Source organism: Coregonus clupeaformis, chromosome 40 (assembly GCF_020615455.1).
Source record: "Coregonus clupeaformis isolate EN_2021a chromosome 40, ASM2061545v1, whole genome shotgun sequence".
Taxonomy (NCBI): Eukaryota; Metazoa; Chordata; class Actinopteri; order Salmoniformes; family Salmonidae; genus Coregonus; species Coregonus clupeaformis.
The window spans coordinates 18,206,616-18,223,792 of NC_059231.1; the positions used below are offsets into that span (position 1 = coordinate 18,206,616).

The 17,177-nt window shown below is 44.8% G+C and overlaps 1 protein-coding gene across 1 annotated transcript in view; it reads right to left on the reverse strand.

The window, feature by feature from the left end:
• Positions 1-1,446: 1,446 nt before the first annotated feature.
• The window catches only part of LOC121555154 (adenylate cyclase type 5-like), a 202,064-nt gene continuing 186,333 nt past the window's right edge, over positions 1,447-17,177 (reverse strand). The window contains exons 12-21 of the mRNA XM_041868962.2: positions 13,692-13,779; positions 11,474-11,590; positions 9,213-9,371; positions 8,793-8,968; positions 8,308-8,328; positions 7,753-7,885; positions 5,447-5,710; positions 4,564-4,768; positions 2,589-2,713; positions 1,447-2,295 (exon numbers count right to left, since the gene is read on the reverse strand). Of these exons, the coding sequence (XP_041724896.1) occupies positions 2,167-2,295; positions 2,589-2,713; positions 4,564-4,768; positions 5,447-5,710; positions 7,753-7,885; positions 8,308-8,328; positions 8,793-8,968; positions 9,213-9,371; positions 11,474-11,590; positions 13,692-13,779 (1,417 nt within the window). The 3' untranslated portion in view covers positions 1,447-2,166. The remainder of the gene's footprint in view (positions 2,296-2,588; positions 2,714-4,563; positions 4,769-5,446; positions 5,711-7,752; positions 7,886-8,307; positions 8,329-8,792; positions 8,969-9,212; positions 9,372-11,473; positions 11,591-13,691; positions 13,780-17,177) is intronic.

Here is a 17,177-nt window from a genome sequence, read left to right on the forward strand (position 1 = left end):
CAATAACCCATAATGACAAAGCAAAAAGCAGGTTTTTAGATTTCTTTGCAAATTTATAAATAAAAAACCACCGGAAATATCACATTTACATAAGTATTCAGATCCTTTACTCGGGACTTTGTTGAAGCATCTTTGGCAGCGATTACAGCCTCGAGTCTTACAGCCTCAAGCTTGGCACACCTGTATTTGGGGAGTTTCTCCCATTCTTCTCTGCAGATCCTCTCAAGCTCTGTCAGGTTGGATGGGGTTCGTCGCTGCGCAGCTATTTTCAGGTCTCTCCAGAGATGTTCGATCGGGTTCAAGTCCGGGCTCTGGCTGGGCCACTCAAGGACATTCAGAGACTTGTCCCAAAGTCACGCCTGCGTTGTCTTGGCTGTGTGCTTAGGGTCGTTGTCCTGTTGGAAGGTGAACTTTCGCCCCAGTCTGAGGTCCTGAGCGCTCTGGAGCAGGTTTTCATCAAGGATCTCTCTGTACTTTGCTCCGTTCATCTTTCGCTCGATCCTGACTAGTCTCCCAGGCCCTTGCCGCTGAAAAACATCCCCACAGCATGATGCTGCCACCACCATGCTTCACCGTAGGGAGGGTATTGGCCAGGTGATGAGCGGTGCCTGGTTTCCTCCAGACATGATGCTTGGCATTCAGGCCAAAGAGTTCAATCTTGGTTTCATCAGACCAGAGAATCTTGTTTCTCATGGTCTGAGAGTCCTTTAGGTGCCTTTTGTCCAACTCCAAGCAGGCTGTCATGTGTTTTCTGTCTGGCCACTCTACCATAAAGGCCTGATTGGTGGAGTGCTGCAGAGATGTTTGTCCTTCTGGAAGGTTCTCCCATCTCCACAGAGGAACTCTGGAGCTCTGTCAGAGTGACCATCGGGTTCTTCGTCACCTCCCTGACCAAGGCCCTTCTCCCCCGATTGCTCATTTTGGCCGGGCGGCCAGCTCTAGGAAGAGTCTTGGTGGTTCCAAACTCATTCCATTTAAGAATGATGGAGGCCACTGTGTTCTTGGGGACCTGCGATGCTGCAGAAAGTTTTTCGTACCCTTCCCCAGATCTCTGCCTCGACACAATTCTGTCTCGGAGCTCTACGGACAATTCCTTCGACCTCATGGCTTGGTATTTGCTCTGACATGCACTGTCAACTGTGGGACCTTATATAGACAGGTGTGTGCCTTTCCAAATCATGTCCAATCAATTGAATTTACCACAAGTGGACTCCAATCAAGTTGTAGAAACATCTCAAGGATGATCAATGGAAACAGGACGCACCTGAGCTCAAGGGTCTGAATACTTATGTAAATAAGGTATTTCAGTTTTTTTATTTGTAATAGATTTGCAAACATTTCTAAAAACCTGATTTCACTTTGTCATTATGGGGTATTGTGTGTAGATTGATGAGGATTTTATTTTATATAATCCATTTTAGAAAAAGGCTGTAACGTAATAAAATGTGGAAAAAGTGAAGGGGTCTGAATACTTTCCTAATGTTGCACGTGTATATATGGGTTTCTGTGTCTTCATGCAGGTTTTGTTTAGAGCGACTTGGATCCTTCAGCAGAATGTCTATGAAGACACACAGAGTGGATCAATTTCCTCAGACCCTTAAAGAGATCTACAGTACTGCGAGTTGATTGGCTCATAGCCGTTCCTTAACTCACACTATGACTGGTGGAAATAAGACAGTGAGAGAATGCTGCTGTCACAATGTGTCTCTATCTGCTGTAGTCTGATGGGATTTCTTTGGTCTCTTCAGCGAACCCAGGCCCTCTAAGCTCCTCCCTCTGTCTCTTTCCCCCAATCCGAAAAGAGGCTGGGTGGGGTCTCCTTCACTCTGGTCCAATCAGAGGCTGACCTCTGCAGGTAGGGAGGGAATAAATCTAGGAAAAGGGGTATGGGTGGGGGGCAGTCAGTTCCCCAAGCTAACACAGGTCCATGAGCCTGCTCGTCAAAGACTTGGGGGTCAGCCCCTTTTAGTCCAATCACCCCTCTCCTCTCAGCCTTCTCCTGCACCAGTGTCAGTCTGTTACGGGGGCTGCTTCTGAATAGGCTACGTCTGAAATGGCACCCTATTTCCTATATAGTACACTACTTTTGACCAGAGCCCTATGTCCCTGGTCAGAAGTAGTGCACTATACAAGGAATAGGGTTCAATTTTTGACACACCCTGGGTGTTAACTGCTGGGAGGTCCACCAGTGAGGAAGTAGGTCTGCATCTCTCCTTTACCCTTCACCTTGACCAGGCCTCGGCACTCTAGTGTGTAGTTATAGGAGTTCAGCACGTTGTACAGGTCAGAGGTCACCTGGCGGGAGAAAGAGGAGAGAGAGGAAGAGAAAGGGAAGAAGCTGTAGTCAGAAAGTCACACAGAGGATAGCAGTGTTCACATATCTTGATCATAGGCACACTGCCTGCCCTTTCACACTGCCACATGATAATATTCTAAAAGATCGACACAAGGTTAAAAAAAGGCGCTATGCTTCTTGGTGCTTTATTGACAATGTTTCGACCCTTAAGTCTTCATCATAGTCAGAAAAAAGTCACAATAGAAATCCTCGGTGTGTTATCAGTTTCTACTGTGCTGTGTCTGTTAGTTACCTGGATCCGATCAGGTACACCAGTGCTGTCCATGCGGCTGGCCACGTTGACTGTATTCCCCCAGATATCATACTGGGGCTTCCTGGCCCCGATCACCCCAGCCACCACTGGACCCATGTTTAGTCCTGCAGCGGTGGACAGGGATATAGTTTCGCATGTTTTTAACAATATACAGTGGGGAAAAAAAGTATTTAGTCAGCCACCAATTGTGCAAGTTCTCCCACTTAAAAAGATGAGAGAGGCCTGTAATTTTCATCATAGGTACACGTCAACTATGACAGACAAAATGAGAAAAACAAATCCAGAAAATCACATTGTAGGATTTTTAATGAATTTTATTTGCAAATTATGGTGGAAAATAAGTATTTGGTCACCTACAAACAAGCAAGATTTCTGGCTCTCACAGACCTGTAACTTCTTCTTTAAGAGGCTCCTCTGTCCTCCACTTGTTACCTGTATTAATGGCACCTGTTTGAACTTGTTATCAGTATAAAAGACACCTGTCCACAACCTCAAACAGTCACACTCCAAACTCCACTATGGCCAAGACCAAAGAGCTGTCAAAGGACACCAGAAACAAAATTGTAGACCTGCACAAGGCTGGGAAGACTGAATCTGCAATAGGTAAGCAGCTTGGTTTGAAGAAATCAACGGTGGGAGCAATTATTAGAAAATGGAAGACATACAAGACCACTGATAATCTCCCTCGATCTGGGGCTCCACGCAAGATCTCACCCCGTGGGGTCAAAATGATCACAAGAACGGTGAGCAAAAATCCCAGAACCACACGGGGGGACCTAGTGAATGACCTGCAGAGAGCTGGGACCAAAGTAACAAAGCCTACCATCAGTAACACACTACGCCGCCAGGGACTCAAATCCTGCAGTGCAAGACGTGTCCCCCTGCTTAAGCCAGTACATGTCCAGGCCCGTCTGAAGTTTGCTAGAGTGCATTTGGATGATCCAGAAGAGGATTGGGAGAATGTCATATGGTCAGATGAAACCAAAATATAACTTTTTGGTAAAAACTCAACTCGTCGTGTTTGGAGGACAAAGAATGCTGAGTTGCATCCAAAGAACACCATACCTACTGTGAAGCATGGGGGGTGGAAACATCATGCTTTGGGGCTGTTTTTCTGCAAAGGGACCAGGACGACTGATCCGTGTAAAGGAAAGAATGAATGGGGCCATGTATCGTGAGATTTTGAGTGAAAACCTCCTTCCATCAGCAAGGGCATTGAAGATGAAACGTGTCTAGGTCTTTCAGCATGACAATGATCCCAAACACACCGCCCGGGCAACGAAGGAGTGGCTTCATAAGAAGCATTTCAAGGTCCTGGAGTGGCCTAGCCAGTCTCCAGATCTCAACCCCATAGAAAATCTTTGGAGGGGAGTTGAAAGTCTGTGTTGCCCAGCGACAGCCCCCAAAACATCACTGCCTAGAGAAGATCTGCATGGAGGAATGGGCCAAAATACCAGCAACAGTGTGTGAAAACCTTGTGAAGACTTACAGAAAACGTTTGACCTGTGTCATTGCCAACAAAGGGTATATAACAAAGTATTGAGAAACTTTTGTTATTGACCAAATACTTATTTTCCACCATAATTTGCAAATAAATTCATAAAAAATCCTACAATGTGATTTTCTGGATTTTTTTTTCTCATTTTGTCTGTCATAGTTGACGTGTACCTATGATGAAAATTACAGGCCTCTCTCATCTTTTTAAGTGGGAGAACTTGCACAATTGGTGGCCGACTAAATACTTTTTTTCCCCACTGTATACAGTATGTTCAATATACATTTTCTAGGTTTTCAGGGATATGGGTAAGCAGAGTTTTTCCTGGTGAGGTCACATTTTTACCATTACTCGTTATACATTTTGTGTGGCACTATCGCTTAAGGATATCGTTATTCTCATGAATTCACATCAAAATGAACAACAAGGCAACAAAATATTTCCCGTAGGCAGCTTTACCGATCTTCATCTTGAAGTTATTGAAGGAGTGTTCGTTGATGTACTTCATCTGGTCCATGAGTCTCATGGCATAGTCTGCCAGGGCTCTGATGTGTGAGCGGCCTTCCTTGTCGTAGGTAGAGTCGTTGAGGCCAGAGGCTGCCATGTAGGTACTGCCAATGGTCTTTATTTTCTCCAGCTGGCGGAACTGGTCTTCACTGATGATCTGGGAGGAGAGGAGGACAATGGGGAAGTGAGTGCTGAGAGAAAGACATTTACTAGTTAGTATACTTGGGTTAATAGCACTGAGATTGTTAGCTATTTCAACATAACAGGGTCCAATAATAGTCACTAGTACCCATACTGTAGTTATATTAGGAGTAATGTGACAGAAAATATGGTCAGCTTAAACACACAGACACACACACAGCGAGAAAGGCCCGTCTAACCTAGTCAAATTCTGTGATGATCTCATTGAGCAGGCGGACACTCCACTCCCTCTCCTCATATCGCTCTCCCCCTCCTCCCATCCTCATACCCCTCTCCTCCCCCCATCCTCATACTGCTATCCTCCTTCCCCCATCCTCATACCCCTCTCCTCCTCCCATCCTCATACTGCTCTCCTTCCCCCATCCTCATACCTCTCTCTCCTCCTCCCATCCTCATACCTCTCTCCTCCCCATCCTCATACCTCCATCCCCCTTCCTCTCTCCTCCTTCCCCCATCCTCATACCTATCTCCTTCCCCCATTCTCATACCTCTCCTTCGCCCATCCTCATACCTCCTTCCTCCTTCCCCCATCCTCATACCTCTCCTCCTTCCCCCATCCTCATACCTCTCTCCTCCCTTTCCCATCCTCATACCTCTCTCCTCCCTCCTCCATACCTCTCTCCTCCCCACTCACCTCGTCAAAGTCTGCGATGATCTCGTTGAGCAGCCTGAGACACTCCACTCCTTCGTTGTTGGCCTCCAGCTCTACGTAGAACTCAGAGAAGTTGGAGATGGAGGCGAACATGACGGCCACACATTCACAGGACTGGTAGTAGAGCTCATCGTTCCGACGCTCTCGCGCCAGGAAGTGGGCTGCCACGTCTTTGGGGAGGATGTTGTGGAGGAGGCGACGGTTGTAGGCCTGTAGCTCTTCCATCTCCTCCTTTTCCTCTGTGGCCTGGAGGGAGGGAGGGAGGGCGGGAGGGTCAAGGAGGTATCAATGACCTTGGATGGCCCAGACACACACCTGAATGAGGACCTCTATGTAGTTGAATGTGATTGCTTTTATTAAATAAGTTTATTTTGGTTTATTGTGTGCTGAATTATATTGTTTTATGCACATACACAGTACCAGTCAAAAGTTTGGACTCAAGTTTTTCTTTATTTTTACTATTTTCTACATTGTAACACCAAAAAAGTGTTAAACAAATCAAAATATATTTTATATTTGAGATTCTTCAAATAGCCACCCTTTGCCTTGATGACAGCTTTGCACACTCTTGACATTCTCTCAACCAGCTTCATGAGGAACGCTTTTCCAACAGTCTTGAAGGAGTCACATATGCTGAGCACTTGTTGGCTGCTTTCCCTTCACTCTGCGGTCCAACTCATCCCAAACCATCTCAGTTGGGTTGAGGTCGGGTGATTGTGGAGGCCAGGTTATCTGATGTAGCACTCCATCACTCTCCTTCTTGGTCAAATAGCCCTTACACAGCCTGGAGGTGTGTTTTGGGTCATTGGCCTGTTGAACAACAAAATTATAGTCCCACTAAGCGCAAACCAGATGGGATGGCGTATTGCTGCAGAATGTTGTGGTAGCCATGCTGGTTAAGTGTCCCTTGAATTCTAAATAAATCACAGACAATGTCACCAGCAAAGCACCCCCACACCATCACGCCTCCTCCTCCATGCTTCACGGTGGGAACCACACATGCAGAGATCATCCGTTCACCTACTCTGCGTCTCACAAAGACACAGCGTTTGGAACCAAAAATCTCCAAATTTGGACTCATCAGACCAAAGGACAGATTTCTACCGGTCTAATGTCAATTGCTCGTGTTTCTTGGCCCAAGCAAGTCTCTTCTTATTATTTTATTTTATTTTACCTTTATTTAACTAGGCAAGTCAGTTAAGAACAAATTCTTATTTACAATGACGGCCTACACCGGCCAAACCCGGACGACGCTGGGCCAATTGTGCGCCGCCCTACGGGACTCCCAATCACGGCCGGTTGTGATACAGCCTGGAATTGAACCAGGGGGTCTGTAGTGACGCCACAAGCACTGAGATGCAGTGCCTTAGACCGCTGCGCCACTCGGGAGCCCAATTGGTGTCCTTTAGTAGTGGTTTATTTGCAGCAATTCGACCATGAAGGCCTGACTCACGCAGTTTCCTCTGAACAGTTGATGTTGAGATGTGTCTGTTACTTGAACTCTGTGAATCATTTATTTGGGCTGCAATCAGAGGTGCAGTTAACTCTAATGAACTTATCCTCTGCAGCAGAGGTAACTCTGGGTCTTCCTTTCCTGTGGCGGTCCTCATGAGAGCCAGTGCTTGATGGTTTTTGCTACTGCACTTGAAGAAACTTTCAAAGTTCTTGACATTTTCCAGATTGTCTTAAAGTAATGATGGACTGTCGTTTCTCTTTGCTTATTTGAGCTGTTCTTGACATAATATGGACTTGGTCTTTTACCAAATAGGGCTATCTTCTGTATACCACCCCTACCTTGTCACAACACAAGTGATTGGCTCAAACGCATTAAGAAGGAAATACATTCCACAAATTAACTTTGAACAAGGCACACCAGTTAATTGAAATGCATTCCAGGTGACTATCTCATGAAGCTGGTTGAGAGAATGCCAAGATTGTGCAAAGCTGTCATCAAGGCAAAGGGTGGCTATTTGAAGAATCTCAAATATAAAATATATATTTATTTGTTTAACACTTTTTTGGTTAGTACATGATTCCATATATGTTATTTCATAGTTTTAATGTCTTCACTATTATTCTACAATGTAGAAAATAGTAAAAATGAAGAAAAACCCTAGAATGAGTAGGTGTGTCCAAACTTTTGACTGGTAGTGTATGTGTCTGTTTTATTATTCTGTTTTTATTGTAATGTATACAGGGCTCTCTTGTAAAATAGATTTTTAATCTCAATGCGACTCCCTGTTTAAATATAGGTTAAAAAAATAAAAAATACACAAACGCACACCTACCTGTAGTTTCCAGAGGAAGTCGAGTCTGGCTGTGGACTCCACCTGCTGGGCGTGTAGATACAAGGCCAGGACGAAGACCGTGATGACCACGGGAGTCATGATCTTCAGAGGGACCTTAGAGTCCATCACACAGCTGGACAGAGAGGACAGATATCACAGACCAACTACAGTTCAACTACAGAGATCAACTAGAGACCAACTACAGGCCTGAGGCCACAGCACTCTTTAATCTATGTTATCTAATAACGCTAGATACTACAGATACCACAGATCAATTACAGATCAACTACAGAGACCAACTACATGCCTGAGGCCACAGCACTCTTTAATCTATGTTATCTAATAACGCTAGATACTACATACCACTACTAAACAATATACAAGGTCACGACACTGTTTATCAATGTTATCGAACTACCTAAGGCATATGAAGTGCCAGGAAGATCTATAGGAGGCATTAAAGCTACAGTATATTGGATACAATTGATCTCAATCAATTTGTGCGTTTCAATTTGTTTCCATTTGTTTAATAGTGTTAAGCTACATAAATCTCACCTGGTTCCATTGATGTGCTCACTATGAAGAGAAAACAAAGAAAGAACATTTTAGGGAGAGAGGGAGAACAGGGCAACGGAACCCTCCACTCCATCTGAAGATGGATAACTGTAGACAGGACCTGATCTGGCCTAACCAACAGTCATCCATTACATTAAGTAAACGCACCACTAAACTCAGGAAAGGTTTTAATTTAAATCTGCAACTTGCCTGTCGTGAATAAATGGCCATCAATCCCTTCCACCTCAATCTAACATTAATCTACAGAGCAATTTACACAAGCCAGGGTTGTTCTCCTCCATCATATCTAAAGCTAGGTGTACATCAGTAAATAAACATATGAGACATCTGACACGTTAATGCTTTGCTCTGAAGAGCATTAGCATAAAATACTATTGACTCATCGGTTATCTATCTTTCTTTCACGGCTTTACGTTTTGTACCTTGCTGTACCTGCAAGTTAATGGATATTCTAAACTACTCACATAGCATTGGCCATGACCAGCAGGTCTACGTTGTCGAACAGGTTGACCGCTACCACCTCCATGATGAGGACGTAGAAGATCTCGATGAAGAGCATGAGTAAGAGTTTACCTATACTGCTGACCTGTAGGAAGACTGAGCTGGCCAGCAGGGTCAACAACACACAGGAAGAGAAGTACTACAGCGGGAGAGAGAGGGAGGGTGGAGAGGGGAGAAAGAGAGAGAGAGGGAGGGTGGGTGGAGGGAGGGAGAGAGAGAGAAGGGGGAGGGGCGAGGGGAGACATAAGAGAGAGAGAAAGAGTGATGTCAAACATTTGCAAATGTTTTAGCATTGCCATTGTGAAATGAATTGGCCGCTTCTGGCACAGAATAAGTATAGTGAGAATGACTGCTCAAGCCTAGCTTGGCGTACACACACACACCTCAGGGAAGTTGCAGTTGGGTGAGGGGCTGCCACAGAAGCCGTCCAGTGATTCAAGGGTGTAGTTGAGGCTGCGTGCATGGCAGGCGTTCACACTGCTGCGACTGATGTTCAGCTCCCAGCTCAGACACTCCCTCAGGTCTCCAGTACTACAGGTGAACTAGGGGGCAGAGGACAGAGGTCAAAGGGGGTTCACATGATTATGAATGAAAACTGGGTAGTGTTCAGTAGGCACAAAACGTTTCAGTAGGCACAAAAACTTTCCGATAATAAATACTTTTTGTTTTCCATTGCAAAACGTTCTGCTACGCTGTGCTCTATTGAACACTTTGACTTCTTTCTCCCCCCTCTCTCCAGATAAAATCCTGCGACTTGTGACTGCAGGCCGCCCAACAACCTGCCCGCTTGACCCCATCCCCTCCTCTCTTCTCCAGACCATCTCCGGTGACCTTCTCCCCTACCTCACCTCGCTGATCAACTCATCCTTGACCGCTGGCCATGTCCCTTCCGTCTTCAAGAGAGCGAGAGTTGCTCCCCTTCTCAAAAAACCAACACTCGATCCCACTGATGTCAACAACTACAGACCAGTATCCCTTCTTTCTTTTCTTTCCAAAACTATTGAGCGTGCCGTCTTTAGCCAACTCTCTTGCTATCTCTCTCAGAATGACTTTCTTGATCCAAACCAGTCAGGTTTCAGGACTGGTCATTCAACTGAGACTGCTCTTCTCTGTGTCACGGAGGCTCTCCGCACTGCTAAAGCTAATCTCTCTCTCCTCTGCTCTTGTCCTTCTAGACCTGTCTGCTGCCTTTGATACTGTGAACCATCAGATCCTCCTCTCCACCCTCTCCGAGCTGGGCATCTCCGGCGCGGCTCACTCCTGGATTGCGTCCTACCTGACCGGTCGCTCCTACCAAGTGGCGTGGCGAGAAGCTGTCTCCGCACCACGTGCTCTCACCACTGGTGTCCCCAGGGCTCAGTTCTAGGCCCTCTCCTTTTCTCCCTATACACCAAGTCACTTGGCTCTGTCATATCCTCACATGGCCTCTCCTATCATTGCTACGCTGACGATACACAACTAATCTTCTCCTTTCCCCCTTCTGATAACCAGGTGGCGAATCGCATCTCTGCATGTCTGGCAGACATATCAGTATGGATGACGGATCACCACCTCAAGCTGAACCCTGGCAAGACGGAGCTGCTCTTCCTCCCGGGGAAGGACTGCCCGTTCCATGATCTCGCCATCACGGTTGACAACTCCGTTGTGTCCTCCTCCCAGAGTGCGAAGAGCCTTGGCGTGACCCTGGACAACACCCTGTCGTTCTCCGCTAACATCAAGGCGGTGACCCGCTCCTGCAGGTTCATGCTCTACAACATTCGGAGAGTACGACCCTGCCTTACACAGGAAGCGGCACAGGTCCTAATCCAGGCACTTGTCATCTCCCGTCTGGATTACTGCAACTCGCTGTTGGCTGGCCTCCCTGCCTGTGCCATTAAACCCCTACAACTCATCCAGAACGCCGCAGCCCGTCTGGTGTTCAACCTTCCCAAGTTCTCTCACGTCACCCCCCTCCTCCGCACACTCCACTGGCTTCCAGTTGAAGCTCGCATCCGTTACAAGACCATGGTGCTTGCCTATGGAGCAGTGAGGGGAACGGCACCTCTGTACCTTCGGGATCTGATCAGTCCCTACACCCAAACGAGGGCATTGCGTTCATCCACCTCTGGCCTGCTGGCTCCCCTTCCTCTGCGGAAGCATAGTTCCCGCTCAGCCCAGTCAAAACTGTTCGCTGCTCTGGCACCCCAATGGTGGAACAAGCTCCCTCACGACGCCAGGACAGCGGAGTCACTCACCACCTTCCGGAGACATTTGAAACCCCACCTCTTTAAGGAATACCTGGGATAGGATAAAGTAATCCTTCTACCCCCCCCCCCCCCCCAAAAAAAATTGTAAAGTGGTTATCCCACTGGCTATAGGGTGAATGCACCAATTTGTGAGTCGCTCTGGATAAGAGCGTCTGCTAAATGACGTAAATGTGCCCTTGAGCAAGGCACTTAACCCTAATTGCTCCTGTAAGTCGCTCTGGATAAGAGCGTCTGCTAAATGACTAAAATGTAAATGTAAACACAACCCTGGAGACTTTACACAGGATGCCCACAGATGTCAAACACTCATTAATGCAGAACCATGTAAGCTTTGCTTTCAGGGTTTACCCCTTCAAATGATCTGTGCAACCATTTGGAGTGGAGGCTCAGGGACTTACGATGTTGATGAAGGCAGAGAGAAACACCAGGGTGATGGTGAAGACTCCCACCAGGGTGCTGTTGAGTCTGGACTGGACAATCCTCTTAGACAGGGTCTGTAGAGGCACTGGGAAAAACTGTCCCCAGGGGAGGTGATAGAGGGGGGAGGGGGGGGGTGTATGGTTAGTAGGTCAGTCTACAGTATTTCGGGTTACTAGAGAGCGTTATGTTTGTATCCTACAGCCATCAATCCCAGCTATGACTTTTGGCTGCAATTCTACACATGCTGGTAGAAGTGATGCCTACCCCTCTCCCACAAAACCAGACTCCTTGCAAAATCGAGGATCATGCATGCAGCATTTTCAACATGTAAACAGTTTCAGGATCAATACAATTTGATTTGATATGATTCATAACTGTAGTCTAGACGGGTAGTTCCATCAATTAGGTGCCTTTTGACTAGTGTGACTTGGTGAAAAAAACAAGTTTATTTCACCTAATTTTAATACACTATCATAAAGAGCACATGTTCAACTTAATAAAAAACATGTTTTCCAATCTCAGGAAGTTAAATAAAAATGAATGGCTATAGTAAGTGCCTATTAAGTGCCAAATAAAGTAACAGGGTTGACGTAAAATGGTAGACGACTTCATTTTAAATCAGCCATAAATCCCCTTGTGACAGGGGGAATGGAAGCTTGTTGTGTGGAACAGGGAGGGGTAATTGAATGCAAGCTTCAATCAAACAATTGAATTGTTAAAACATTTCTAGCCTGTCTATCTATGGATAAAAGGGTTGACGCGTTATGCTCGACCCGCTCAGTTTTCCACCACAAAACACCAGAAAATGGTCAAAAAGAGTAGAACCAGCTTACTTGCTTTTACACTATGATTTGACTTTTAGATGTTCAATGTTTCTTTTGAAAAACGTATTTAAAAAGGATTAGTTTCACATATTAAAATGAAAGTTCAGTTCACGTAACAGGGTTGACCTTAAAATGAAGGACAGGTTTTATTTTCTTCTTAAAATGAATCACTAATCACATGAAATATAATAATCTTCAGAAATGACTGTCAAAGCAACCAAATAACTAGGGCTTTACAATGATGGTGAAACTTGGAGAAATATTAGGGGTTTAGTGGGTTAAAATCCTAGAAATCACAGAGGATGCACAGAGGGACATGTCAAAATGCTGAATTTTGGCACTTTTAAGTATTTTCAAACAAAAAAATCAGATCTATAGAATTTTCATGTGGTCTATATTGAAGGGCACTTCATTTAATATAACAGGCTTTTAAAATTCAATATTGGTGCACAATTTCTACTTAAGATATCAAAGGGACGCAAAAGTCACTGATTTCGTGGATCGCGTTTGACCTGGGGAGTTATAAAGAATCCTCTTTGGAATTTTAAACCCCTCACTTTTCCAAAGCTTACAGTGCTACAATGACAATATTATCAAAGCCGCTTACAATATATAAAAATCCCTCAACTACAGAAGATCAGGTGCCTGTTGTTCTTCTTCTTCTTGTTTCCATTATGATTTTGGGGCCTATTACATTCCCCCCAAGCTGGCCATCAGCCAATGAGGAGACAGCAGGAAATTAAATACCCTGAGGGCCCTCCAGGAACAACAACAACAGCTATAACATCATCAGTCCGCTGCCGTCGTTCGCAAACGTCCCCAACTGACAAAACAGTAATACCCCTAATGTGAGTTTACATTCACGTTAATCTTTCGCCCAATTACATGCCAGTTCCTCTCTGAAGGCCTCACTGAGCAGCCTAACTCTGACTGTGTCTCTCCAGGGGACTGCTACTCTAAGGGCCGGAAAAATCAATACCATCCACCAAGCAGGTTTACCTGCTGTGTGTTCTGCCCTGTCATGCTGTGAAACCAGACCTGTTATAGGGGCGTCAGGTAGCGTAGCGGTTAAGAGTATTGGGCCAGTAAGCGAAAGGTCGCTGGTTTGAATCCCAGAGCCAACTAGGTGAAAAATACGTTGATGTGCCGCTGAGCAAGGCACTTAACCCTAATTGCAGCTGTCAGTTGCTCTGGATAAGAGCTCCTGCTAAATGACTATATTGTAAATATATTCTGCATGATGCAACAGCCACAGAAACGCGTCAGAGCTATGTGGGTACTGGATGGATGGATAGTGCTGTTGCACATTGTGGTCATAGTATGCAGAAGCTTTGAAACACAAACAAATTCCTTGGAAAACATAAGTACTCACCCCAAAACAGGAGTAGACTGCTGAGACAAACATAACAGCCATCAGGATGATCAGACAGGTGACATAGAACCCAATCATCAGAGTGGAGCTGAGAGAGAGAGAGCGAGAGAATAATAAAAAGGGAATGTTAATGAACAAGCAGCCACAGCGGTACCCATCAGCCCCCCTGGGAGAGGAGAGGAATAGTGGTGACAGGACTCAGGTACCAGCCTCATCTAGGTCCTGTCTGTCTCCTCAACTCATCCCCAAAGCCCTGCCCTCAGTCCAAAAAGAGCTAGGGCTCCAAGTTGTGAATGATATATTTTATTTTTTTATTTAAAAAAGTGCACCAAAGAAAACAAGTTAAAGACAAAACAGTACAGATAAAAAACAGGTAGAGGTTGGAAGCCCAAAAGGGCTGATATGAAAACCACACCACAAAAACCAATATACAAATACAAAAAAAGTTTGTTCAATCAGTTAAACAATGCATACTAATTATAATTGTACATTATATACTCAAACGTTTGATTATGTGTGTGTGCATGTGTGTGTGAGGCTACATGGAGGGGATTACTGGGTCGTCTGGTTCATCAGGCTGACCCCTAGTCTACTACTGGGTCGTCTGGTTCATCAGGCTGACCCCTAGTCTACTACTGGGTAGTCTGGTTCATCAGGCTGACCCCTAGTCTACTACTGGGTCGTCTGGTTCATCAGGCTGACCCCTAGTCTACTACTGGGTAGTCTGGTTCATCAGGCTGACCCCTAGTCTACTACTGGGTCGTCTGGTTTATCAGGCTGACCCCTAGTCTACTACTGGGTCGTCTGGTTTATCAGGCTGACCCCTAGTCTACTACTGGGTAGTCTGGTTCATCAGGCTGACCCCTAGTCTACTACTGGGTAGTCTGGTTCATCAGGCTGACCCCTAGTCTACTACTGGGTAGTCTGGTTCATCAGGCTGACCCCTAGTCTACTACTGGGTAGTCTGGTTTATCAGGCTGACCCCTAGTCTACTACTGGGTAGTCTGGTTCATCAGGCTGACCCCTAGTCTACTACTGGGTAGTCTGGTTTATCAGGCTGACCCCTAGTCTACTACTGGGTAGTCTGGTTCATCAGGCTGACCCCTAGTCTACTACTGGGTAGTCTGGTTCATCAGGCTGACCCCTAGTCTACTACTGGGTAGTCTGGTTTATCAGGCTGACCCCTAGTCTACTACTGGGTAGTTTGGTTCATCAGGCTGACCCCTAGTCTACTACTGGGTAGTTTGGTTCATCAGGCTGACCCCTAGTCTACTACTGGGTAGTTTGGTTCATCAGGCTGACCCCTGAGCCCTAGTCTACTACTGGGTAGTCTGGTTCATCAGGCTGACCCCTAGTCTACTACTGGGTAGTTTGGTTCATCAGGCTGACCCCTAGTCTATGCTTGAAGTTATTGAGGGATGATGATGTTTTGGCAATGTGAAGATAGGAATTCCAGAGTATGGTACCTCTGTATCTGCTAGAGAATTAGCAATGTGAGGTGCGGCAGTGGGAAGGGTGAAGGTTATCGCAGGGTTTCGGTATGTTGTATGCAATATTTCAGTAAATGAGATATGGGTAACTTAAGCTGTAGTATAGTGTTAGGAAGCAAGTCTGATAAACCAAACCACTAATCTTTCTGATGATACCAACAGACCTCACCACTTTGCTGCAGACAAAGTGAATAGGATCTTTCCAGGACAACTGCTCATCAACTAGGACACCTAGGAATGTAGTGAATGAAACCTGGTCTATTTCATTCCCATTAAAATTCTTATTCTTACCAGTGAGTACAATTAAGTTTTTTTTTTTTTTTTTTTACATTTAAAGATAACTTCTTTATCTGAAACCATTCAGAAAATGTGGCCATGCCTGAGTTGGCGTCATTGATTAGTCAATCGAAATTCTTGTGTGATAAAATCAAGTTATTAAATAATGGGAAGTACAGTAGAAGACACAGCAGCAAGGTCATTGATATAGATTAGGGACAACAAAGGTCCAAGGACTGAACCCTGTGGGATGCCATAGGATATCTTGGCCCTGGTAGATGCACAACTTATTTGCATATACAAATTGTTCTCTATCATAAACATAATTATATAGCCATTTATATGTATAATCATGAAAACTGTAATAATGCAATTTAGCAAGTAATATTTCATGATCAACCATGTCAAACGCTTTGGATAGATCCAGAAAGATGCCAAGTACGTATTCATTGTTATTCAGGGATGTAAAGATTTTACACACAAGTTGTAAAAGAGCAATATCTGTAGTTTTTACGAAAACCATATTGGTGCTCATATAGAATACAGTGTTTGTTAAAATGTTTCAACATTCTTTTATACACCAGTTTCTCTAGGATTTTATAAAAACATGGTAGTACAGATATTGGGTGATAATTTGTAAAATATCTTGGATCCCCAGATTTATAGAGGGGGATAACTTTGGCAATTTTCAAATATTTAGGAACAATAACAATTTGCATTGATTTGGTGAAGTTATACATTAGAGCACATGTCAAACTCATTCCACCGAGGGCCGAGTGTCTGTGGGTTTTCGCTTCTCCCTTGTACTTGATTGATGAATTAAGGTCACTAATTAGTAAGGAACTCCCCTCACCTGGTTTTCCAGGTCTTAAATGAAAGGAAAAAAAACAAAACCCAGCAGACACTAGGCCCTCCATGGAATGAATTTGACACCCCTGCGTTAGACGCTCAATAATCAAGGAAGACACTGATTTCACCAAAGAAGCACCAATCTCATCATGACCTGCTTCTGATCCCAATTACGTCCATCACCTCCATTACATCAGGTGGATCAAACTGAAGCAGATAAGGGAAATTACCCTTAATGTAATCCAAGGGATTTCCATAAATTTTTCAGATTTGCTTTGACAGAGAGGAACCCACATTTCAACATTAAATATACAGTGGGGAAAAAAAGTATTTAGTCAGCCACCAATTGTGCAAGTTCTCCCACTTAAAAAGATGAGAGAGGCCTGTAATTTTCATCATAGGTACACGTCAAGTATGACAGACAAATTGAGAATTTTTTTCTCCAGAAAATCACATTGTAGGATTTTTAATGAATTTATTTGCAAATTATGGTGGAAACTAAGTATTTGGTCACCTACAAACAAGCAAGATTTCTGGCTCTCACAGACCTGTAACTTCTTCTTTAAGAGGCTCCTCTGTCCTCCACTTGTTACCTGTATTAATGGCACCTGTTTGAACTTGTTATCAGTATAAAAGACACCTGTCCACAACCTCAAACAGTCACACTCCAAACTCCACTATGGCCAAGACCAAAGAGCTGTCAAAGGACACCAGAAACAAAATTGTAGACCTGCACCAGGCTGGGAAGACTGAATCTACAATAGGTAAGCAGCTTGGTTTGAAGAAATCAACTGTGGGAGCAATTATTAGGAAATGGAAGACATACAAGACCACTGATAATCTCCCTTGATCTGGGGCTCCACGCAAGATC